Source organism: Podarcis vaucheri (assembly GCF_965113315.1).
Source record: "Podarcis vaucheri genome assembly, chromosome: 3".
Taxonomy (NCBI): Eukaryota; Metazoa; Chordata; class Lepidosauria; order Squamata; family Lacertidae; genus Podarcis; species Podarcis vaucheri.
The window spans coordinates 102,582,988-102,608,231 of record NC_138761.1 but is presented as its reverse complement, the minus strand read 5'-3'; the positions used below and the strand labels follow the sequence as shown (position 1 = coordinate 102,608,231).

Genomic DNA, 25,244 nt, shown 5'->3' with positions numbered 1-25,244 from the left:
CCCAGGGGCTCTGGCGTGGCCCTAGTCCCTTGACAGGGTTCGGACAAAAGCAAGGTGAGCCCCTGGATTCCTTTAACGGAATTCTCTAGCAGCAGCGATGGAGGGGCAGGCACAGCCAACCATGTCCCCTCCACAAAACATTGAACCAATGCCTAACCGCCAACCTTACAAAGTTGTGACGATTTGCTACACGGTAGGCAAAAACCAAATGGCAACAGCCAATCAGCCAAATGGCAAAATTCCTACCGGGCCCCTGCTCCAAAACAGACGACTCCTAGACAGGCACAGCAAGGCCAAAGAACAGCCCTAAATATAGGTGGGAGGGTGGATGATCTGATGCACGTCGCAAAAAAGAGAAAGCTCCCATCAATGTGCAGCAGCTTAAATAGCCCATCGGTAGCCAATAGACGACCCAACAGGCCAAATTTCTGCCCCAGCAACCGAGGGGCAACCAATGGGGTGTTGTGGCTATCCAAACGGTCCCGCCTCACAACAGGGAGGCAGTTTAGGCGATCTCATCGCAACATGTGCCCTCTACGATGGAGGGCATGATTTGTTTGCATGCTATGTGATAAACATATTTATTCATGAGAACTGTACATATACATTTATTATCACATAGTAATTTTGCTGCTAGTAGCTTCTGCTTTCCCTTGTCCATTTCACTGCACTTAGCCTATTTAATTGATAGACTATATACACTTTCAGTCCTTGGTTTGCAGGCTTTAGTCTTCCATTAGGCTCAGGGATGGAACTACTATGAAACTAAGCATCAGGGCCCTTAATTCCAGAGTGGCCCCAGAAGTGACTTTAGTCCACATTGCTTTAAAATGTTGGGTCTAGTAGACCCCATCTAAGTTGCATGACTCAAACTGATTGTTTTGTTGTTGTATATATTTCAACAATCCCAAAGTTTGAGAGTCAGTAGCACAGATGTTATAAAGGTGCGGTCATCTGTCATGGAACAACTCGATTGAAGAATATTACAGTGGTTTCCCAGACCTTGTTGCTGGTTGTGAAGGGGCCCCATGAAAGTTCAAGCTTTCAGGGCCCCCAAAATGTAGGGTTGCCACTACTTAGGCTTGAACCATTCATTAGTAGTTGTCAGTTTGGAGGAAATGGGTTTCTTCAAAATTACTTGTTAGAAATTACAATTTCAAAATCTGTGTTTTTTGCAGATATGTTACTATAAAATGTTGTTGTTAAAAACTTATGGCTACAATCCTAAACACTTTAACTCGTGAGCAATCCCATTGAATTGACTCATTTCTGAGGAGAGAACATGCAAAAGATTGTGCTATAAACTGACTCCCTTGATTTCTGTGTTGCATATCTGATCTATATTAATTCACAAAAACTCCATTTGCGCTGTAATCTACTGTGCAAATTATTTTCAAGGCCCAACACTACAAAAAGTAAGGGCATGAAAGGCAAGCCACCCAATATTATGGGGCGATCATTATGCGTTATTACTGCAAAATAGGAGATAGACTTCTGCAAAATGCTTTCTCATTTCTCCCATTCACTTATTCAACAAGCACAGCATGTCACTTAGTTCCCTATTTCATTTAACTTAATTACTAAGCAGAATACAAAGATAAAAAGTGTACTCTCATAGCCGACATTAACTGTAGTGTATATTACGTCTTGCTTTTTATCTCTGCAGATCCCTCTGTTCCTTAATGCTTTTCAGAAACGGTGTCATAATGAAAGGGTTTCCCCCCCCCTCTTTTTTTGGCCTGCCTTAATTCACATGAGATATTGTCCTCATGTATTAAAGCACACTGGGCAGAATGCCCTAGACAGAAATAAGAAGCTGTGCAATAATGCATAATGAATGATGTTGGGGCATGACACCCTGAGGTTGCAGGGGCTCCATGGGTGGCCAAAACAGTTTCACGTGTCCCTAAACAGGTTTGCTTGCTATAGAAACTCATTAAGTTCCATCAGAATAATACGGGTTTCCAGGAAAGTTATCTTTGTTTTGCCCACCCATCCCTTTTGTTAATACCCAGAGAGAAATGTTACTTAAAGCATTGATCAAAATGTAACAATACAAACACATGTAACAATGTCCTGACACATACTGTTTCACCTCTGTCCCAAAAAGCAGTTTTAGAGGTGTGGAGGTCAAGGTGTGGAGGTCAAGGAGAGAATGTTTAATTTATCCCACCCAGACATTTAACCCTGCCCCCGGTCCCCCAGTGGTGTTTTTTTTTTTGGGGGGGTTGTTCTCCAATTTGTTTTCCCCCAAACTTCCACACCACTATAAGGGTGTAGGTGGGTCACCAGCCTTCCAGACGTTGATGGAATCCAGCTCCCATCAGCCCCAACAATGCATGGCCAATAGTCCTGGATAATGGGAGTAGCAACCCATTGGCATGTGATCACCTTCAAAAACACACAGATGCAAAGCCAGCTTGGATTTGCTGAAGTGGTGTAACAGTGGGCGGGATATGGTTGAACACCAATCACAGTCTGCTTTTCTGTCAAACAAACAAAAGCCTATTGGAGCAAACAACAGGTTTGTGTGCATTATATAATATGTTTTAGTATCTAGAGAAATTGGAAGAGGGTGGCTGCTGACCCTCCTAGAGCTTTCAGCCACCTTCAGTACTGTCATGCGTGGTATTCTTCTGGGGTGACTGTCTGAGTTGGGTCTTGGCTCGCTGGCTCTAGAAGGTGATTATTGGGGAGAATTGCTTGGCTCTGTGGGTTCTACAGTATGGTGTCCCCCAACCCAACCTCCCAGAGCTGCTTTTGATGGCTCCTGGTGGGCTGGAGGGGACAGGAGAAGGTGAGGAAGTTCCGCTGTGCACTGTTGTGCAAGCAGAGCTTCAGTTTGGATACAGCCCAGTAAAACTAGATAAACACAATAATATGAACGCAACCATGGCAAAACTCAACAGTAGCTAAAATATCAAGCTGGGCTCAGAAGTTTGGTTTTGAAAAGAAGCGTCTCTCATTGACCTTCTGAAGGCAGCCAGTGAAAGAGCCGCACAGATCTCCTGCTAGGAGGAAGTTCTACAAGTGAGAGCTTCTGCAGAGAATGACCTCTCATGCATCAGTTCAGGAGTACTTGAAGAGTCTCTGTGGAAGATTTTGGGACAGAGTTATATGGAGGACAGTGGTCCTCCAGGTTACCTGGTCTGCAGCTATTTATAGGTCAAAAACAACACTTTAAATTGCACTGAAGAAACAAGCAGGCATGGATGGATATAATCCCATTCTAAAGCTATCTAAACTTGTGGCTATTCACACGTCCTGTGCATCAAAATCCATACCTTAATTATGTGCTATGTGAAGAGGTACTTTCGTTGTTCTTAAATTCTTGCCAATCAGTTACACCGGATGACCCCAGTTCTAGTATAAAGAGAGAGGAGATAAATATTTCCCCTCTTTCTATACACCATGAATCATTGTATAAATCCTTCCTTTGCCCCCCTTGTCTCATTCCACCCCCCTCAACCTAAACTAAAGGCTTTAGCCTGACATCCTTAGGAAAGTACACCTACCACTTGCTCATTTTGATTGCCCCTTCCACTGTTATTTCTGCATTTGAAAAGTGTGACTAAAATGAATCCAAAATTGGATCAGGATTGATGTTTATCATGTATTATGTAAAATTCGGGGTGGGTATTTTGTGTTGCTTTTTTCTTACTGTAATAACCACATTTTCTCCAGTAAAAAGAAAAAGAAAACTTTTTAAAAATGGTTAAGCTGTAAGGTTGTCAAACAATAGAGAAGAAGCAAAGCTGTAAGAACTTAAGCGCAGCTGGTACAGCTTTGAATTCCCTGTAGGTGAATAGATTCATGCCGTTACTGTAACAGCTTTATCAGTAGAAAGGTAATCACTTCATTTCTGTTGGGAAAAGGACATTAGAGACATCATGAAAAAGCCATGGAAGATACAGCCATAATGAGGTACAGCAATAGCTGGGTAATCGATGTCTGGGCCAGCGGCCAATGTTTAAAGGAGCCATAAAAGATGTCCAAGGAGAAAGTAGCAAATATATCTCTCCTGTATCATTATTCATATGTCTTCTGTTTACTACTAATCACCTTCCATCTCCCACCTCCTGCCACCTTGCATAAAAAATTCACCATGATCACAAGAAATGTTGGAAGCAGATAAAAAGTGTCAGTGTGTGAAAAATATGAAGTTGGCTCTTTGGCTTCCTCTTAAATAGGTTTTTATGTGTGTGTGTTTTTAAAAAAATTAAGGTGCTGCCAGATGTCAAGGAATACTGCCCAAATAAAAATAAAAATCAAGTATGGAGTTTTATTCTTTTTCACTTGCTGCTTGTGAACCTGTTCTTTGGCTTAAATTGGAATTTTAAATACCAATGCATGTCTGTAGTTCCAGATGGGCCTGTGTTAAGAGGAGTGTTCATAAATCACTCTGTTCTCAGATATCCCAATCACTTCACTGGGACTTTTGGTAATAAAAGCACTTTCAAGAGCTGCTATCAGAATTCTGCCTGCAGCGTTCCAACCGCAAGATAGCAAAATAACACTGATCCTCTACCACACTTTAATTCTGTAAAAATACAAGCTGTGTCTAGGAACCTGTTGATCATGTTCCAAAATACTTTCGCCAACAAGCACTTGATTTTCTTAAAGAAATGAACAAGGGTGAACAGGGCTTTAAGGCGCAGGGATTGAAAAAGAGGTGTTCTGATGTTGTGTTGGCGGAACTCGTAAGGTATTTTTTCTGGGGAGGAAGAAAGTTGTGGTGCTGAAGATTGCCTTGCAATTTATCAGAAGTCCCCCTCCCCGAAAAAACCTGAAAAAAATCATTACAAATATATGTGATATTGGAGTCAAATGAATTATCTGCATGTATATACTGTATATGTCCATGTGTGAGTGTGGGTGTGAAGATTCATAGGCAAATAGGTAGTGTAGGTTACGTATTATTTTTAGTGGTAATAGCCATAGACATAATATTAAGGCTCTTACATTGTAGGTGGTGTTTTCAGCACAAGGCCCAAGGGTCAGGAGCGAGCCAGCAGTAAATCACATTGTGCAAGTAGCAGTTAACTCTTTCTTAGCAAAAATATGATCTGCACACTTGGCAGAGTGTCAAGCCTAATGAGCACTGCAGCTCATCCCTGGTAGGTCTTGCCCCATGGATCAGTTGCTGAGATTGAAAGTTGCTACCTGCCAACAGCTGTCTTAAGTCCCCTCCGCTCCATGCCCCCCCAGGCAATCAGAGACTGTGTCTGTGTGAAGCCAACCTTTCTTCTGGTTCTGAGAGACGAGGCGGGGATGAGAGCTTGTCGCAGCAGGAGGGGGAGACATCCATGCCTCTTCACCAGCCTGACTTATCTCTCCTCTGCTGCAGCTTCTGCCTTTGATTCTGCACTTCTCTCTGCCACAGACTCTTCCAGCTCACTAAGCCCTGTTACCTCTTCAGCTTCCAGCACCTCCTCTTCCCAGTCCTCTCCCTCTGACCACTCATAGTCCCACCAACACTCCCCGGGCTTTAAACCTTCTTCCCTTGGGAGTTTCCCTGTTGGTTCCTCCCACCATTCCTCTGTGTTCTACCAGTGCATGACACCAAGTTAGCAAGCATAGCAAGATCATATCCATGTCATGGTAGAAAGAATGAGTCCAGAAAAATGATTAATTTCAGGCAATAAAATAAAATAAATAGCAGATACGTTGTGGCTTATTGTTAGAGAACAGGACCAGAAAGCATTAATTAAAGTATTCATTATCTTGGTATTGTCTTTTAAAGCTGTTCCATCTTCTCTCATTAGACTTCAGAAGCCCTGCCTGCTTATCTCACTGTGCTCCTTATCACTTGGTGAAACAGGTGCTACTTGGCTTAAATAGCAGGCACCAGTTGTGATGATGAGAGACCTTCTAGAAGTATGTAGGTTTCAGCCAAATTGACTCTTGCCATCTTGTTGGGCAGACTTATGTGACAGATGGTTTTAGAATAATACTGAGGAAAATGTGGAGTGTAGGTTTGATGGCTATGATGCTTAAAAATGGCTATGGAAGCCTAATATAGAGCAGTTTCGCCAAAAAGAAGCAATAGAAGAATTTCAATTTATATTTGGGTAAAGCTCAAATTCCAGTATGGAGTGTGCTTTTGCTTTTCAGTTGGTGACTTTAGTTTTAAACTGTGTGAATGTTACAAGTGTGTACCTTGACTCACATGTATGCATCCAGCACTCCTGTATACACACTGCTGAGAGGTTTAGGATCTTTTGCTGGAAGTATGACCTGCGCTTGTTATGGATATGTGTTAGCGCTTTAGAGCCGGGAGCAGGAAAGTATACTTGTTCTTAAAGAGAATCAGAAGGGTACTGAGTCCTGGGGAGCACTGGGTAAGCTCTGCTTTGTTGGATCTAGAAGAGCAAGCTAACAACTGGAGAGTCTGGGGTTTAAATCATATTCTTAGCTAATGCCACCTAGTAGGAAAACAAAGGACTTTGAGATGAGCAATTCCTATAATTCCCCCAGAGTTCTTTTCCATTTTTTACCTTGCCCATCCTAGTGAGAAAAGGACCGGAAACTGGTCACCTTGTTTGCTTGGCAAAAGGGGGCAAGACTTTAATAGTGAGCCATTATCTGAATCCAGCCACCTCCATCTGCTATCTGCCTTCAAATCACAATTGTGTAGATGAATTCCACTGGAGTTGGGTATCCTGTACTTGGCAACTAAACTTGCATGTGATAATCTTTAAGTCAGATGTGGAGGATCTCAGAATATGCCTGAATGCCTTTCAGAAGAAGGCTGGAATCAGGTTTGTTCCATGTATGTGTGTCATTTCATGAGTGTTTTTAGTCACAGTAAATTTCATATTGCCTGAATAGGACTCATGTTTCCATTACATCTCGTAGCTGCAGTTCTCTACCTGCTTACCCATCAAAGGCAGTATAACTTAATTTTGAGTAGACATCTACTCAAATATTGTGCTCTAAGTGGTTAAAGACTGCTCAGGTATCCCATTTTTTATTATTCTTTGATACCTTGCAAAGGTAGGTGTAGGTTTGAATTTCAAGTTAGTTTTCTTCTGTTGTATTGCAGTCGTTTACCACTTAAAAGCTATATGCAGCTAGAATAACAATATAAATTAATGATATTAGTGAGTGTATATTGGCCCCCTCCAAGGTGGTCTCCAAGTACAGAGCCCTTCTGTTTCTTTCTGTGAGGTAAAAATGAGTAAACAACTATTTTGCAGCAAACACAAATGTGATTTTTGTATAGCTCGAAAGTGATTCAGGGTATAAAAGCTTGGTAACCAAGCTTTATACAGTACTCTCTAGGTCAGACAGATTGATTGTTAGGGTGAAAACTAAGCTCTGTATCAGACTAACAGACCACACAGCTTTATAATGGAGCATACGATTAAGACTTTTTATATACATATAAAGACATATTTCATTATATTTTTTTCAGCTGAATTAAGGCTGGGTTTTGTCTTTCTCAAAGAGCTAGCTTCCTGTAGTGGTTAGAATATCAGACTAAAACAGGGGAGAACCGAGGTTGAAATCACCGCTTGGCCATGAACCTCACGGGGTGACCTTCAGCCAAACAGCCTCCCTCAGCTTGACCTAGTGTTTAGTGGAAGTACCTTATACACTGTCATGAACTACTTGGTGGAGGAAAGACTCTGTATACAGTGCATGCCCATAAATAAATAAATGAAAGTAATACAGTGGTACCTCGGGTTACAGACACTTCAGGTTACAGACGCTTCAGGTTACAGACTCTGCTAACCCAGAAATAGTAGCTCAGGTTAAGAACTTTGCTTTAGGATGAGAACAGAAATCATGCGGTGGCGGCGCAGCGACAGTGGGAGGCCCCATTAGCTAAAGTGGTGCTTCAGGTTAAGAACAGTTTCAGGTTAAGAACGGACCTCCAGAACGAATTCAGTTCGTAACCCGAGGTACCACTGTATGGGCATTAATGAAAAACCAATGGGGGTGAGGAGCTGCAACATTATATATCAGCAAGATGGGACAGCATTACCAAACCCTCATCCCCTTTTCCTTTTTCATTGTAATTTAGAAATGAAATATCTACCTTGCTTGTGGTTGTCCCTGACTGTGCTTCTGATAAGTAAGGATCCAGCAAGTTTTCTAATGCATTAGGGGTAATGTAAGTGGAATGTCTAATGCATATAACAGCTAACTGTTATGCAGCTTAATATTCATCAAATAGCCTGTATTTGATGTATACCTTAAGATACATAAGGGATAGTGACAACTTGGAACTGGGTGCAGAGAATGCAGCTGAATGAGACAAAGCTGAGGGAACCCTGAGGAAGTACCACCTACCTTGGACTTGCCAATAAAAAGCAAGTCTAGAGTGAGAGACTAGGGTGATGTCTGCTGTTTCCAGGATCTCTTCTTGTTGTGCGATTTTTTGTGGTGAGCTGAGAGTTTGTTTGGACCCTGAGGTGAGAACCTGGAGAGAGAAGGGGAAAACAAATTGAGGTTGGTTTATATATTTTAGTAGCTTTGTATTAATGTAATTTTTTTGTGTTTAACTGTGTATTTTTGTAATATTTTAAGTGCACCATTTAAGATATTTAAATATATTAAGCATTATAGAAATTAAATAATTTTTTAAAATCATAATAAAAAACCCCTAAAAATACATTTTTTTATCTTGCATTACCTACAACTCATACAACTGGGAACAGTTGCTTATTTTGTCCTTGATAGAGACATCAGTTGAGACTCCTTTTCACTTTCCTTTCTCCGTGGAATCCTTGTGAAGGCCTGACTTAAGTCTGCAACTGGTTTTGGAAAGTATATTCTTCGAAAGCGAGAATTAAATCTGATCAGTTTGAAAGCTGTGAAATATCTAATCAAACAGCGTGGATTTTATGGAGGGTTTATCCCTTGGAAATATCCTTTCTAGTGTCATGCAGAACTGGAGCATGTAAGAGGTACTTTACTCCCTCCAGTCAAGCGAAATACAGTATCGTAGTAGAAAGTGCCCTTTAAGACCCAATAACTGCTTTCAGCACATTGTAAACCCTGGTAGTAAGAATATTTGAATTGGTGCTGATCTGAAGAATATGAATCATAGAATCATAGAGTTGGAAGAGACCACAAGCGCCATCGAGTCCAACCCCCTGCCAAGCATTCTTTGCCCTTTCAGAGAGGGTGGAGGTTCAAAACTGGCCCCAAAATTTTGGACTCAGGGCAAATTCCATTAATGTGTGTGTGTGTGTGTGCGCGCGTGCACCAGTGGCTGGCCATTTGAAATGAGGTGGTCTTCTCCTTTCAAATAGAAAAATGTGCTGCGTCTTTCCTAGGGACATCGTTTGGGGCAGGGCGTGGGGGGAGGCAGCTGCGCTCACTGACCCTGTTGGTGTTGATAAATATCCTGAACCTTCCACATTTGATTCAGTGATGACATTTCTGTGTAAACTGTTGCAAATCTTACTCAGTGTGTGTGCAGTTGACTATGACTTAACTGGGTGCAGTTGTATGCAAAACTTCTTATGGGAGCCAGCCAAAAAGGCAAGAGTGAAGGTGGCAAGCTTTTCCTCCATGTCAGGAAATCTAGAGAAGTCATTTTGCTATAGAGTTGAACTAGATAAGGAGGTTCAAGCCTATGCAAGCTTTTCACTTGTACAGGGAAGGGTTTTCCCCAATTGGGTTTCCTCCAAATTTCTGCAGAGGCAGGTGTGTGCAGGGGGCAGGGTGAGGTGGGGACTGCTTCTTGGTTTCATTGCTCTTCGCAGCCTTTGCATGGAAAGAAAATAATGCACAATTATTAGTGCTGAACTTTCCTGGAGTAGCAGCTAGATTTGAAACCCATTGTATAAGCAAAGAGGTCAAGGGAAGGAAGCTTTTTCAGGGGGAAATCACATGTTTATGCAGAAATGTCCATGTTTGGAAACATCATGGATATCCAAGGCATTCTATTGAGTCCCATAAACAACTGAATGGTGAAAACTCTGTAGAGTTAAAGGGATAATTTCTGCACACTCAAAAACAGCCAGGCCAGACTTTTATTTTTTGGGAATTGTAATTAAAGCTTTGAAGGGTCAGAGAGAAGGTCCCATATTGTAGCAATTGCAGAATCTCACAGCTTCCATAGGAATGAACATGGCATTGGGAATACAGTCTAAGGCTTTCTTCCAGTTTCTTCTCTGGAAAATCGTAGAGCAGTGATAAAACAACAGCAACAACATATCTTCAATGTCATAAACAGTGGTACCTCGGGTTAAGAATTTAATTCATTCCTGAGGTCCGTTCTTAACCTAAAACGGTTCTTAACATGAAGTGTGCTTTTGCTAATGGGGCCTCCTGCTGCCACTGCGCCGCTGGCATGCGATTTCTGTTCTTATCTTGGGGCAAAGTTCTTAACCTGGAGCAACCACTTCCTGGTTAGCGGAGTTTGTAACCCGAAGCGTCTGTTACCCGAGGTACCACTGTAATTAAAATGGCAAGCAACAGACTCTGGGTAAGATTATCTGTGCATACTAAAAGGAACATTTATATGCAACTTATTGACTTCCAAAAATAATAGTTTATATTACATTGAAATAAGTGCTTTGAAGATGACAATTACTTTTGGGCAAACGTCTAGTGCAAATGTGACTTGAAGAGAATGGGGTAACTGTGCCCCTGAAGGACCAGGTGCGCAGCCTGGGAGTCATTTTGGACTCACAGCTGTCCATGGAGGCACAGGTCAAATCTGTGTCCAGGGCAGCTGTTTACCAGCTCCATCTGGTACGCAGGCTGAGACCCTATCTGCCTGTGGACTGCCTCGCCAGAGTGGTGCATGCTCTGGTTATCTCCCGCTTGGATTACTGCAATGCGCTCTACGTGGGGCTATCTTTGAAGGTGACCCGGAAACTACAACTAATCCAGAACGCGGCAGCTAGACTGGTGACTGGGACCACATAACACCGGTCTTGAAAGACCTACATTGGCTCCCAGTACGTTTCCGAGCACAATTCAAAGTGTTGGTGCTGACCTTTAAAGCCCTAAATGGCCTTGGTCCAGTATATCTGAAGGAGCGTCTCCACCCCCATCGTTCTACCCGGACACTGAGGTCCAGCACCGAGGGCCTTCTGGCGGTTCCCTCACTGCGAGAAGCCAAGTTACAGGGAACCAGGCAGAGGGCCTTCTCGGTAGTGGCGCCTTCCCTGTGGAACACCCTCCCACCAGATGTCAAAGAGAACAACAACTACCAGGCTTTCAGAAGACATCTGAAGGCAGCCCTGTTTCGGGAAGCTTTTAATGTTTGATGTATTATAGTATTTTAATATTCTTTTGGAAGCCGCGCAGAGTGGCTGGGGAAGCCCAGCCAGATGGGCGGGGTTTAAATAAATAATAATTATTATTATTATTATTATTATTATTATTATTATTATTATTATTATTATTAATAATAATAATTCTGTTATTAAGATCCTATTGACTGCAAGGAATAGAAAACGGAGAGAATATATCTGACAGAACTGAAAAGCAGTTTCTTTCCTGCTGCTCCCACTCTTTAATTCAAAATAATGACCTATTCCGGTTGATGCCATGTTCTTAATTTGTCATTCATTAGACTGCATGTGGCTTCTAGATGCAAATTTCACAAACTGGTCTTGTGTCCTGGTGTAATATGACAACTTAGTTTATTCAGCACTTGTCTTCCTCGATTTGTGCTCAGCTGTGCAAAGTTCTTTTCTTTCATGTTCACAATTTATCAATACAATCAGCTATACTTCACGATAATCCATGAGGTTAGTCACTAGTAAATGTGTTTAGAATTTCAGCTTTGATTGTTTTATTGTAGGTGTAAATGTAAGCCAAATCAATGTTTTGCATGGATCCTAAGTTTTATTGAGATTGCTTAAGGATTTTATCAATAGATAAAGATTTTATCAATTACATGCAGCCATGTAAGTGTGCATGGTTGAGCAAAGATAAACATAGTTCTCACATTTTACAGGGAGCACCATGGACATATAGAGCAGATAGGCTATATATCTGCGAATAGTGAGATGGCACTGATTGATGGGTGGGAATTTTGGGTGGGAGAAAGGAACTGAGATGGCAAAAGTCTTAGCTTGCAAGATTTCACCTTACCAATACTGTTTCATGTGTCCATACAATCACAGCAGCTTTTCACCTCAATGATTCACATTCAGTAGTGTCCTCAAACAAGAGCTGCAAGCGTTCATGGGTGAAATGAATCTCTGTAGGAAACAAGGGAGCATTCATGTGAGGCAGCCTTGCTGTGCGTTCTGGTGGGCCTGTTCCCTGCCTTGCAAGCCTTTTCCACCTAGCCTGGGAAGGCAGGGCCTTGACTCACTCTTGCAACCAAAAGCTGAACATGTGGCTGTTCAAAGTACAAAGGATGGCCGAACAGATTCTTGGGTTGGGGTATGGTTTAGGGGCTTTTGTTGGTGGGGGCCTTCTGTTGCTGTTTTAATTGCCCTCTTTAAAATGTTTTACATTGTTTTTGAACGGCTTTTAACTTATGTGTTTTTTAAATTTGGGGTTTTTGTTGTTTTAAAAGTAAGTGACGTAGCTTGTGCCTGGGAAGAGAGGAGCTGGGGGGAGCAGGGTTGACCCCAATTGCAGTGGTTCTGGGCTAGGGGATGTGTGGGGGTGGGGCAGGCTAGGTAAGGGACACACGGCACAGGCAGTTAGTGACTGTCATGTGTCCCTCCTCCGAGTTCTAGTTGTCCTATCAGTCAGTTGTCGGGGCTGCAGCTGCTGTTGCTGAATGCCAGGTTGGCTCTGACTTCCGATTATGAAGGAGGAGGCTGATCTGGTCTGTATCACTGAGAGCTGGGTTAGGTGAACTTGTGGTAGAGTTAGCCACACCCAGCTATGCCCACCAATGTGTTCTGTACAGCATCATGGAAGACTGGAGGGTTGGGGAGGGGGGAGTTGCCATCTCTTTCTCCAGGCTGTCTGTCCAGTTGTGGGGAGTGGGGATCTAGAGTGGTTTGTTGGTTTGGTTTCACTGCATTTTTGACATTGGCTGCTGTTAGGAAAATTCCTAAGGTTCCTTTCTTGAAGTAGACTTCCAAAAGCCTCTGAGGAAAGAGGAGTCAGGTACACAAGGTAGGCTCAACGAAGATTTATTAATCATTAAGACCATGTTGGATGTTCAGCCATGAGGCTATTGCCACAAGCATGGTCTGACCGTGGTACATGCCTTTAGGTTCTTCCTCTATACTCTTCTATCAGGTAAATTCAGTTTCTACTTAGAAACTCCCATTATGATAGTAAGGTGTTATCCTCAATCATTCCTTTTCAGCAGATTTTGGCTTACATACTCTGTTACCTTTCTCTCCCAAACTTGTCCTTGGCAATCCTCCTTGTTTGTGCTAACTCCTATTTATGTATTTATACATACATACATACTATGATGGGATGATTAGCTGCTTGTGCGTAAAATCGTGCTCCCTCAGAGTTTGTGCGGCTCCACAAACCTCTGTGTGTGACAGAGCTCCTCAAACATGTCTGCTCTAGTCACTCGTAGAGTCTGACAGTGGCTGTCTGCGGAAGCGCTTCCAGCAAAGAAGCTCCTTAACGGAAACGCGTCTCCTGGACTCACGACGTGGCAGCTTCCGGCGAAGCATGGGTCTCCCTATGGTTGCTTCTGACACCTCCCCGCTGTTCTCGCTGAACGTGTCTCTCACCCCTCCCTCTTCCCTGCTAGTTCCTGCTTTGGCTGCTGCGTCTCTCTCAGCATTCATGAGATCCTCCTCCAGAGTACACTCTCTCCCCCTGCTGGTCCCTGCTTTAGCTGCTGACTCCCTCCCAGCCTCTGGGAGCCCTACCACCTCCCTTTCCTCTGATGTCAGTTCCCTGACATCCACCTCCCCTCCAGGGCCCCCTTCCCCCCCGCCCATACTCTCTCCTCTGGGCGGTGAGGAGATAAAACCCCGAAAAGAATCCTCTTCATCTTCAGACGTCTCGAACATTTCCCTCCATCGGTCTTCGTTCCGGCTCGCTGAATCCTCCTCCTCCTCGGAATCAGAGAACCCCTCCAACTCTTCTTCTTCGTCGGTGGTGGCAAAGTATTCCCTCCGGAACCTCGCCACTGGCTGAGGTTTACGAGGGAATCTCTGATGAAAAGTTTCTATTAAAACCTCGTCATCTACATCCTCTGCCATGACCCAGGTGTTTTCCGACTCCGGCTCCCCTTCCCACATTACCAAATACTCTACTTGATCTCCCTTCCACCTGGAATCGAGAATCTCCGCTACATGGTAGCTGTGTTCCTTTTCCTCCATTGCTGGACCCCTATTGACCCTCCCTTCTCTGTCCCCTTTATACGGTGACAGCAACGACCTGTGGAAAACTGGGTGCAGCTTCATGTGGTTCGGTAACCGGAGTCTGAAAGCCACTGGGTTGACCTGCTGCGTGACTTCAAATGGGCCCAGCCTTTTGGGTCTTAACTTCTTACAACCCCCTTTGAATGGTAACCCTTGGGTGGACAGCCACACCTGGTTCCCCACCCTAATGCTTTCACCTTCCCTTCTGTTTTTGTCTGCCTGCCTCTTATATTCCTCCTTAGCCCTGTTTAAGTTAAGTTGGAGCTGGCGATGGATCGCTTCCATTTCTTCAACGAACTGTTCTGCAGCTGGAACGCTCCAGTTCTCCCCTTCCCCCCCTGGGAAGGCTCGGGGATGGCACCCGTGATTAGCCAAAAAGGGGCTCATCCCCGTAGACACGTTCTCTGCATTGTTGTAGGCAAATTCTGCCAACGCCAGCTTCTCCACCCAATCATTCTCTCTGTCATTCACATAACACCTCAAATATTGCTGGAGGACACCATTAGCTCTTTCCGCCTGCCCGTTGGTTTCTGGATGACGGGCAGTTGAGAAATTAACCTCTACATGCAGTAAGCTCATGAGCTTCCTCCAGAACCTGGAAGTAAATTGTTTCCCTCGGTCTGAAACCACCCTCAAGGGGGCGCCATGCAACCTAAACACATTTTCTACAAACAATTTAGCGGTTTCTTCTGCTGTGACCGCATGTGAGCAGGCTATAAAGTGGGCCATCTTGGTTAACAGGTCTACCACAACCATGATGGCTGTTTTCCCTCTAGACCTTGGCAGATCAGTCATGAAATCTATTGCCACTGTTTCCCATGGTCTTTCAGGTGTGGGTAGTGGTTCTAATAAACCTCTCGGTGCCCGCCTCTCCCCCTTGGCTCGTTGGCATTGGTCACACCCTCTCACATACTCCCGCACATCTTCCCTGACCTTGGGCCACCAGAATTCCCTGGTAACCAGCCACATGGTTTTGTGTTGCCCAAAATGCCCTGCTGTGGGGCTATCGTGCAGTTGCTTGAGTACCTTTTCCCTCAATTCCCCTTCAGGTATATATAACGCTCCCTTGTAGTACAACGCCCCGTTTCTCTCCTCAAAACCCCCGGGTTTGTCTCCCTCCCTCCTGAGACCCCTGAGTTTGTCCTGGGTGTATTCATCATGCACCATTCCCTCTACCAGTTCCCTTTGCCCCACCAATGCCGCCCCACACACCCAGCGGTCCTCTGGAATGACATGGGTCTCTTCGGGTGCTCCCTCCCCCTCCAAATATTCAGGTTTGCGTGAGAGAGCGTCCGCCCTAACGTTCTCTGGGCCTGGCACGTAACAAATCTCAAAGTTAAATTTGGAGAACTCCTGGGCCCATCTCAACTGCCGTTGGTTGAGCACTCGCGCAGTTCTCCAATACTCTAGATTCTTATGGTCCGTGCACACTTGCACCTTATGTTGTGCGCCAATTAGCAGGTGCCTCCATCTCCGAAAAGCCTCATGAATAGCAAGAAGTTCCCGGTCGTACACCGTGTAGTTCCTCTCGGATTTGTTCAGCTTGCGCGAAAAGAATGCACACGGTCGCCACTCTGACTCCTCCTTCCCCGGCTGCAGAAGAAGAAGCACCGCCCCTACGGCTCTGTCAGATGCGTCTGTTTCGACCCTCAGCTTTTTTTGTAAATCCACATGCAGAAGTTGTTCTTCAGAGGCGAAGGCCCTTTTCAGTTCCTCAAACGCTCGCTCCGCCTCCGCCGTCCAAACAAACTTCTTTTTACTGCTGAGACAGTCCATAATGGGCGCCGGCAGGTGGGCGAAGTTTCGGATGAACTTACGATAAAAGTTTCCAAACCCTAGGAACCTCTGCACATCCTTCTTGGTTTTGGGTGTTTTCCATTCCAGCACTGCTTGAACCTTGCCGGGATCCATGGCCAATCCCTTGTCTGACAAGCGGTACCCCAGGAATTCCACCTCCTTGGTATGAAACTGACACTTCTCCAGTTTCACCCACAGCCTGTTGGCTTGCAGCCTGCTCAACACTTCTCTGACGTCTCTCACATGTTGCTCCTCATTCTCCGAATACACCAACACATCATCTAGGAAGGCCACGCAATTCTTGTAGAGCAAAGGCCCCAGTACGTGGTTCATAAACGATTGAAAGCAGGCGGAGCCTGCTTGTAATCCAAAAGGCATCACGAGATATTCAAATGCCCCCAAAGGGGTGAACATGGTGGTTTTCCATTCATCCCCTTTCCTTATACGTATTAGGTTGTACGCCCCCCTTAGGTCCAGCTTTGTAAAAATCTTCCCCTTCCGCACCCTGGTCAAAATATCATCAATCCTGGGCATAGGGAAAGCCACCGGTTCTGTCACTGCATTTAACCGCCTGAAATCACATACAAGTCTCGGCTTGTCCGTGTGCTTTTTATCCACAAAAAACACTGGGCTACCCCCCGCTGCTTTGGACTCTCTGATGAAGCCTCTCTTCAGGTTCTTGTCAATGAACTCTCGCAACTCCTGCATTTCCCTGTCTGACATGGCATACAACTTGCCTACAGGAAGCTGTGCTCCAGGGAGTAAATTGATCTGGCAATCAAAGGGCCTATGCGGGGGTAGTTGGTCAGCTTCCTTCTCGCTGAACACGTCGCTGAGATCTGCATACTGTGGTGGTACCTTCACCTTCTCCATTACTTCAGTCCCTGCTAGGGTGGCTTGGGCCCCTGCTGAACCCTTTTCCCCCTTGCAGTGTTCTAAGCAATGTGCTGAACCGAAGGAAACCACTCTTTGATGCCAGCCCACCAGCGGATCATGTAGGGCTAGCCAGCTCATTCCCAAAATAATGGGAGCGCCTCCCAAGGTGGCCACATTAAACGCTACCAGTTCTGTGTGCCTTGCCACCCTCATTATCATTGGGACGGTCTGCAAGCTGACTCCTCCTCCCAACAGCTCCCTGCCATCGATCGTGGTCACCTGCAGGGGGTTGCTTAAAGGGATCGTCTGTATCTGGTGTTCAGCAGCAAACTCCTTGCTCATAAAATTGCAGGAGCTGCCTGAGTCCAACAGCGCCTTTATTTTTAGGGGGTGTCCATTTTGCAGCTCTAGCGACACTTCAATCACTAGAGCAGGTTGAGGAGCTTCTGGCACGGGCACTTTCACTGCTCTTTGGCCTGGCTGCAGTGCCCCGACTGTGGCAACCAGGTGTTGGCTTTTACCTGCTCCGTTTCTCCCTGCTCTCCTCCCTCAACAGCTCCCACCATCCCTTGCCATTCCTTCCTCTGGGGGCAGACTCTGGCAAAGTGGCCTGGCTGTTGGCAGAGATAGCATTTCCGGGCGCCCTTTCCCTCCTTCTTAGCCCCCTCACTGGGCTTTGAAACTGTGTGCGCGCGCGCTGTTCCGATTTCCATCGGCTCTGCCGGCGGGAAAGCTGGCTCAGGAATGTCTGGAATGCGGAACTCCTTCCAACGTTCCCCTCTCCCTTCCCGCCTCTCCAAGGCTCTTGCCTCCTGGCGCGCTCCTATGGTCAGCGCAGATTTGGTCAGCTGATCCATAGACACCGCCCTGGGGCTCCGGGACAGTTCGTCTTTCACAGCCGAAGAAAGACCTTCTTCAAATAGCATCTGAATGGGGGGCGCTGATAAATCCCACCCCAATCTGTGAACCAGCATGGTAAATTCAGTCCAGTACTCACGGACAGATCGGCTTCCCTGCTTGCAAGCCATTAGCTGTCTGCGCACCACCCCTTCCTCAATATCGCTGGAAAACATGATATCCATTGCACGAAAGAACTTCATAGTGTCCTTTAGGATGTCATTGTGCGTTGCCATCAGGGGTCGAACCCAGTCCCGCACCCCCTTCTCAAGATGCCCAATTACGAAAGCAACTCGCGATTCCTCATCAGGGAACTCATCAAACTGCACATTAAGGGCATATTGCATCTCTGTCCTAAAGGCATGGTAATCCTTGGGGTCCCCCCCAAACTTCTGCACCAATCCTGGTACCTTTCTGGGGAACTGAGTGGTTCTCCCCTTCTTGTCTGCATCCTGAGCCCTTCTCTCCTCAAGCCTCGCCGTCTGCAGCGCAAGTTGGACTTCCAACGCTCGGTACCTTTCTTCCAAGCTTGGACCAGCTCCAACCCCTGCTCCTCCGGTTCCGGCTGGGTCGCTCATGATGCTTTCTCCTGCACAGGCAGCGTACAGAGACTGTCAGACTGCTATGATGGGATGATTAGCTGCTTGTGCGTAAAATCGTGCTCCCTCAGAGTTTGTGCGGCTCCACAAACCTCTGTGTGTGACAGAGCTCCTCAAACATGTCTGCTCTAGTCACTCGTAGAGTCTGACAGTGGCTGTCTGCGGAAGCGCTTCCAGCAAAGAAGCTCCTTAACGGAAACGCGTCTCCTGGACTCACGACGTGGCAGCTTCCGGCGAAGCATGGGTCTCCCTATGGTTGCTTCTGACACCTCCCCGCTGTTCTCGCTGGACGTGTCTCTCACCCCTCCCTCTTCCCTGCTAGTTCCTGCTTTGGCTGCTGCGTCTCTCTCAGCATTCATGAGATCCTCCTCCAGAGTACACTCTCTCCCCCTGCTGGTCCCTGCTTTAGCTGCTGACTCCCTCCCAGCCTCTGGGAGCCCTACCACCTCCCTTTCCTCTGATGTCAGTTCCCTGACACATACATACATACATACATACATACATACATACATACATACCTGCCTACATACTTTTCAGGTTTATACATTTCACTGATTTTACACTCATTTTGACATTTCAAAACTTGACTTCCCCCTCTTTCTGCAGTTCGTTAAATTTATTTTAAATATCTTCTGTATATCCTAATTAATTTAATTTGCTCATTTAGGTAAAGGTAAAGGTACCCCTGCCCATACGGGCCAGTCTTGACAGACTCTAGGGTTGTGCACTCATCTCACTCTAGAGGCGGGAGCCGGCGCCGTCCGCAGACACTTCCGGGTCACGTGGCCAGCGTGACATCGCTGCTCTGGCGAGCCTGCACCAGCGCAGCACACGGAACGTCGTTTACCTTCCCGCTATAAAGTGGTACCTATTTATCTACTTGCACTTTAAGGGTGCTTTCGAACTGCTAGGTGGGCAGGAGCTGGGACCGAAAGACGGGAGCTCACCCCGCCGCAGGGATTCGAACCGCCGACCTTCTAATCGGCAAGTCCTAGGCACTGTGGTTTTACCCACAGCGCCACCCGCGTCCCCTAGCGCCACCCGCTCATTTATTCATCTTTAAATATATATGAAACTGCAGGTTATTACAATAATCCTGCCAGTGTTTACAGTTTATCTGTAAATATTCAATAAACCATGTCCATTCTTTTATAAAAGGTTTGTTATCTTGATTTCTTATTCTTCTGGTAAATTTCGTTATTTCTGCATATTCCATATGTTTTTGTATCCATTCTTCCTTTGCTGGGACTACTACTTCTTTCTCGTTTGTGCTAACTCCTTACCATTACATTCCAATAAATTTTCCTCCTCTCGTCTGGCCAGCTGTTAATCTCATGTTAAAGAACATAGTTGCTTAGTTGCTGAGGGCAAGGTTGGACAATTGTAGTCCCAAAACAGCTGGAGGGCCAAGTTTAGGGTTGCCTGGACTAGGATTCCACCCAATGCCCTTTTCACCAAAAGTTGTGACACTTGCTATGAGGAAGGCAAAATCTCCAAATGGGCCCAATTTGTCTGCAGGCAAATTCCCTCCCGGCTCTGAATACAGCAACCATTGTCAAACCATAGCAAGGTCAATATACATGATGCGAAAGGAAGCCAATGAAGGTTAAGACGCAAGTTATACAACAGCAGCATGAAGTGAAGGAGGGACAGAGGGTTGCTCTTTGGTCAACTTCACTGAGTGACCCAGGTGCAGTTGGCTTTTATTCCTAGGCAGTGGACCAGAGTGAAGACTTTCTGACTCCTGCCCATCACCCAGGCTCTACACCCTGCCTGCCCATGATTGGGCAGTTCAAAATTTCAGGCTTGATGGCTATCCCAACCACCCAAAGCTGCCAAATGGGAGAGGACCCAACTGCTGGCAGTGAAGAAAAGGCTTTCATCTCTGGGGGTCAGAGGGTGGTATGTGGTCAGTGGACTAAGACTACTTCCCTAAATGTTCCTGGTAAATTAGAGTATTAAAGTGTGTACCTTTTACTGCAACTCATTTGTATATATTCATTTTTATATCATTATATTTTTACCCCGAAGTGACAAAAACTCTGTTCAAGAGCTGCTCCTTTAGTTCGTTTCCTGCTAAAACCATCACTGCATGGGAATACTTTTTGTGTAGCCCTATGTCAGCTTCCACTTACAGCTGATGAGTGGGAACGGCTGGAGCTGAGGAACAGGAAAGCAATAGTTAGTCTGTCAGGCAAAGCAACTACACGTGGATTGCTAGTGTTTGGTGCTTTACATTTAATGTGTCTCTGTGATGTAAAAGCAGCTCCACCCTATGCTGACAATTGGGTGAAGCCTGTGAATATTCTAAAAATATTCAAAAGAGCCATTGTGGTGTAGTGGTTAAGAGCGGTGGACTCGTAATCTGGTGAACCGGGTTCACTTCCCTGCTCCTCCACATGCAGCTGCTGGGTGACCGTGGGCTAGTCACACTTCTCACTCACCTCACAGGGTGTTTGTTGTGGAGGAGGAAGGGAAAGGAGATTGTTAGCCGCTTTGAGACTCCTTAAGGGGAGTGAAAGACGGGATATCAAGTCCAAACTCCTCCTCCTCTTAAAAAAAAAGCTGGGTAACAAAAAACCAAACACCTTTGGAACTTGCCTTGAGAAAAGTAGTTTCGCGTCCGACTTTATCTGTACAGTATGTTTATGTCATGTGACAAAGACACATGAGAGCAGAAGCAGCAAAGCAGGCTGGGAAGTGCTGGGACTGCACAATCATTTGGGCCTACTAAAGTTATTCAGGCGTAACTGCTAACTGTTGAGTCACTCTGACATGTGACTTAGCAGCCAGTTTCACTTTGTGCTGTCTGTAAGATGTTAGTCAGAGTCAGTCTGCCTCAGCTGTGAGCAGAGTCAGTATGTAGTCTCAGTCAAACTGATTGGAACCATGTTGTTTATGAAGAAGTTGATTTTAATTCAGTAAAGCTTTTATTCTTTAAAACACTGCATTATTAATTTACGCTGCACGTCAGTTTAAGTTAAATGTTGATTTTTAATCCATGTGAAAATATTATTTTTGGTGGTTTCTCAATTCTCATGTCATAATTTCTGCCACTTGAAGACAGATACAGTGGTGCCTCGCAAGACAAAATTAATTCGTTCCGCGAGTTTTATCGTCTAGCGAATTTTTCGTCTTGCGAAGCATGGTGTCGGAAAAGTTTTGGAAAAGCTTCAAAAATCGCCAAAAACCTCAAAAAAGGCTACCACACTTCTATGAGTTGCTCCTCGAAGTCGCAACTGTATTAATGGTGTTAAGAAAAAGGAAACAAACTTGCAAAAAACGCAAGACGTTTTCGTCTTACAAAGCAAGCCCATAGGGAAATTCGTCTTGCGAAGCAGCTCAAAAACCGCAAAACCCTTTCGTCTAGCGAGTTTTTCGTCTTGCGAGGCATTCATCTTGCGGGGCACCACTGTACTGCTAAAGGGAAGAAAAGTATTTTGTATAAATACAGAGGGGGGAAACACACACACACACACACACACACACGATTTCTGATTCACTAGCTGGGAAAGATAGGAACAGTTTATATTCTGTGCCTTTTTGAATTAATAGCCTAGCCAAGGCAAAGATTTGTGGAGATTTGTATGCTGAAATGTACTGTAATGAATGCAATTTTCAGTTTTATGGGGGAAGTAATACTTGCGGCCAGCAATTTGGCACTTAGAACATGAGCTTTCTATTTGCAGGTACGTAGATTATATTACAGTGACTAACAAAATTGAGATATTAAAGTCTTAAAGCAACACATTTTCAACTTCTGTCATCTTCCTCTTTTCACAAGTGTGCATGAATGTGTCTCTGTGTGTGCATATATATATGTGTGTGTGTGTGTGTGTGTGAGAGAGAGAGAGAGAGAGAGAGAGAGAGAGAGATACGCCAAGCCTTTCATCTGTTGCCTGTGAATTGTGATGCCTTTGGAACAGAAATAATTAATTTCTTTTATCTCTTGATTGTACATAACCGGTTTGTCGTCATGCTTCCCCATCACCTCTGCCAACTTGACAAAAACAAACATACCTAGTCATATTGCCTTATCACATTTTTAAACCTATCACTGCATTGAAACAAAAACCGTATTTTACACCTACTCTCCCATCAATTCTCAATTTTGCACAATGAAATCATTCTAAGTTGGTACATGTGGATTCTTAAATCCCTGCCTGATCACCAAGGGTCTTCATGGAGATCAATGAGGTTTTCAGATCCACCATGATTTGTTGATCTTATTTGCAGGGCAGTGTCAAAATAGTGTTGGGCACATTTAAATCCCATTTGTTTTAAGCAAGAATAGTAATAATTTGATGGAGAATTGTGTTTGTCCTTTTGAGTATTATATGTACAATTTTTCAATTTTGAATTGTGTGGGTTTTGTTTTTTTAAGTATGATATGAACACAATTCAAAATATCCAGTGCCATGTATCTATGGTCTCAAAAAATGTGTAGACTGAGAGGTTCCAAGATTGGCTCAAATTCCTACCAAAATTTATGAATACCCCCATGTCCATTGGACTCTTTCTCATTCCATGTTTTGGAAGATATGAGGTCATCTAAAGTGAGTTGGATAGTTCCCAAGTGTTTTAAAATATTTTTTTTATTGTGTTGTTACTACCTATATTTCTTTTGTCTCATTCTTCTCTGCTTTAATCATTAATTGATTTTTCTAAAAACAACAACAGCAACTGTAATCTTATTTAAGTATCTTGGCATGAACAGGCAGGATGAAAATTGAGTGACTAGATAAATGGGTAGTGAGTCATACCTAGTTTTACCCCTCCACTGATGGAATTATCTTTAATCCAACAGAGGCTTGGAAGGGGAGGAAAGTTAATTTTCACAAATCCTCCACTCCCTTCCGCATCTCACCAGGGCACATGCCATGCTATTCCAAGGGCTCCTCTAACTCTCTGGAGCAGATTTGGGGGACATAGGGGGATCATTTCCCTTTCCCCCCTCAATGGAAGCCTTTGCTGGATTAAAGAGCCTTCTGTAAATGGAGAGATACAATTGAATATAATCCGATATATATTGATCTGACGGAAACCAAAGCAGCTGTCAGCACAGGGATGGCTAGCCAGAGATCACAATTATTTGCACTGGTGAATTTATCAGCAAAACCATGTCCATTGAAATGCAGTGCCAGAATGGAATCACAGCACTGATGAAGCAGTAAAGTCATCCCTGTTCTAAGTACTTACATATATATTTGGCAGCACATGAAGTTTTCGGACTGATGAAGCAGATGCCAAAAGTCAGGTTCCCATTATTACTTGCCAGTTATTCTCAAAACGAGTGGGTTTTTGTTTCTCTGTCTGTGATCCAACTCACATCACCACTGGGGACATGGTGACTACATGTTGGTTTTATGAGGCTGATTTATCCCACATAAAGTTTCTCTCATATATTATCTGGTTGTAATCCCCATGAAAGGTATTAATATTCCCTATATAGCAGGTGGCAAAATGGAGTGTGAGTGATAAACATCTAAAGCAAGATTTGTTTCCTTTGTAATTCCTATGCATTTTTTTAAAAAGGAACAAATAAGTATTTTTTTTCTTGCAAAGCAGACAAGCCACAAAATGTATAATCTACCAGCTACCTCTCCCTATTAACCAGACTAGAATTAATAGAACTTTCAAAAGTGTGCAGGATAAATTTATATCGGAGTGAGCACCAAAACAACAAGCCTCCATAAAAATTGCATGTAGGAGTGGTTATGAAATCAAGCAACTCTATTGCATTTTTTATCCTATATGGATTTTTTTAAAACCTTGTTCTCCTTATCCACTCAGGCATTTTAACTTTACAACTTTACCTCCCTGAAGTCGTATTTAAAGTATATTGCAAAGACAGTCGCATATTAATCTTCCCAAACTTAACTGTTAATTCTTTTTTTCCTGTCTGCTACAGTGAGTCAAGGTGGGGACGCAGTTGCATCAGACACATGTCCTGATCCAGGTGTTCCTGAAAATGGGAAAAGAACAGGCTTGGATTTCCGGTAAGAGTTTTATATGTCTGACTTAAAAAAAGAGTAAAATTTAATGTGAGAAGAGTGTGCTCAACTTGAAGTTAGAATTCCTCATAAAAAGTGCTTGTTCCTGTGGTTTAGTCACAGAAAATTTGGATGCAGTAACTTGGGGGTTAGGGCACCTCCCCACATGGACTTGCCACTGGTGGATCTCAAAGTGAACAGGCAATTGCATGTGAGCAAGATCTCCAGTGTGCCCTGTTCACATGGGACATACTGCGCACAGGCAGCTTCCTTGACTTCTCTGTATTGATGCCAGGCTGCAAATATGCTGCAGTCATTTAGAATGTCTCCCTACACATGTTTGCTAAGCATTTCTCTTAGCCCAAAGGTACTTAGATTATAATGGTTCTGGTAGCCTACAAATTAGACTATTGCAATTGGCTCTGTGTGGCACTTCCCTTGAAGGCAGTCCAGAGGTTGCAACTTGTGCAGAATTCAGCAGCCCAGAGATTGGCTGGGACATTTACCCTGAAACAGCTGCAAGGGTTGCCTGTCTGCTTCTCAGACCTTACTATGAAGGGTGGGTAACAATTTGGCTGTCTAACCATCTTACAAAAATAGTAGCATGCCCAAAACTGCAACTCTTGGGGCATTGAAGGAATGACAGCTCCTATAACCTTTTCCTAGGGCCAATAATTACATCATAACAATACCTTGGTGAATTAAGCTGCATCTGTTTGTGAATAGCGTGTACACCGTTCCAGACTGGAATAGTGTCCCATTAATTATGTCATATTCAGAGCAATAAGTCAAAGGGTTGGAGGGGGTTG

General features: G+C 44.4%; 1 protein-coding gene across 5 annotated transcripts in view; it reads left to right on the top strand.

The window, feature by feature from the left end:
• CSMD1 (CUB and Sushi multiple domains 1) overlaps positions 1–25,244 on the top strand; it is a 997,036-nt gene that overhangs the window by 652,328 nt on the left and 319,464 nt on the right. For 3 of the 5 annotated variants that reach the window (XM_082215381.1, XM_082215380.1, XM_082215382.1), the window contains one exon: positions 24,354–24,441. In XM_082215381.1, coding sequence (XP_082071507.1) covers positions 24,354–24,441 — 88 coding nt within the window. Of the gene's footprint in view, positions 1–20,303; positions 20,406–21,093; positions 21,297–24,353; positions 24,442–25,244 lie in introns of those variants that run through there. The other 2 variants (XM_082215384.1, XM_082215383.1) reach the window with 2 other exon arrangements.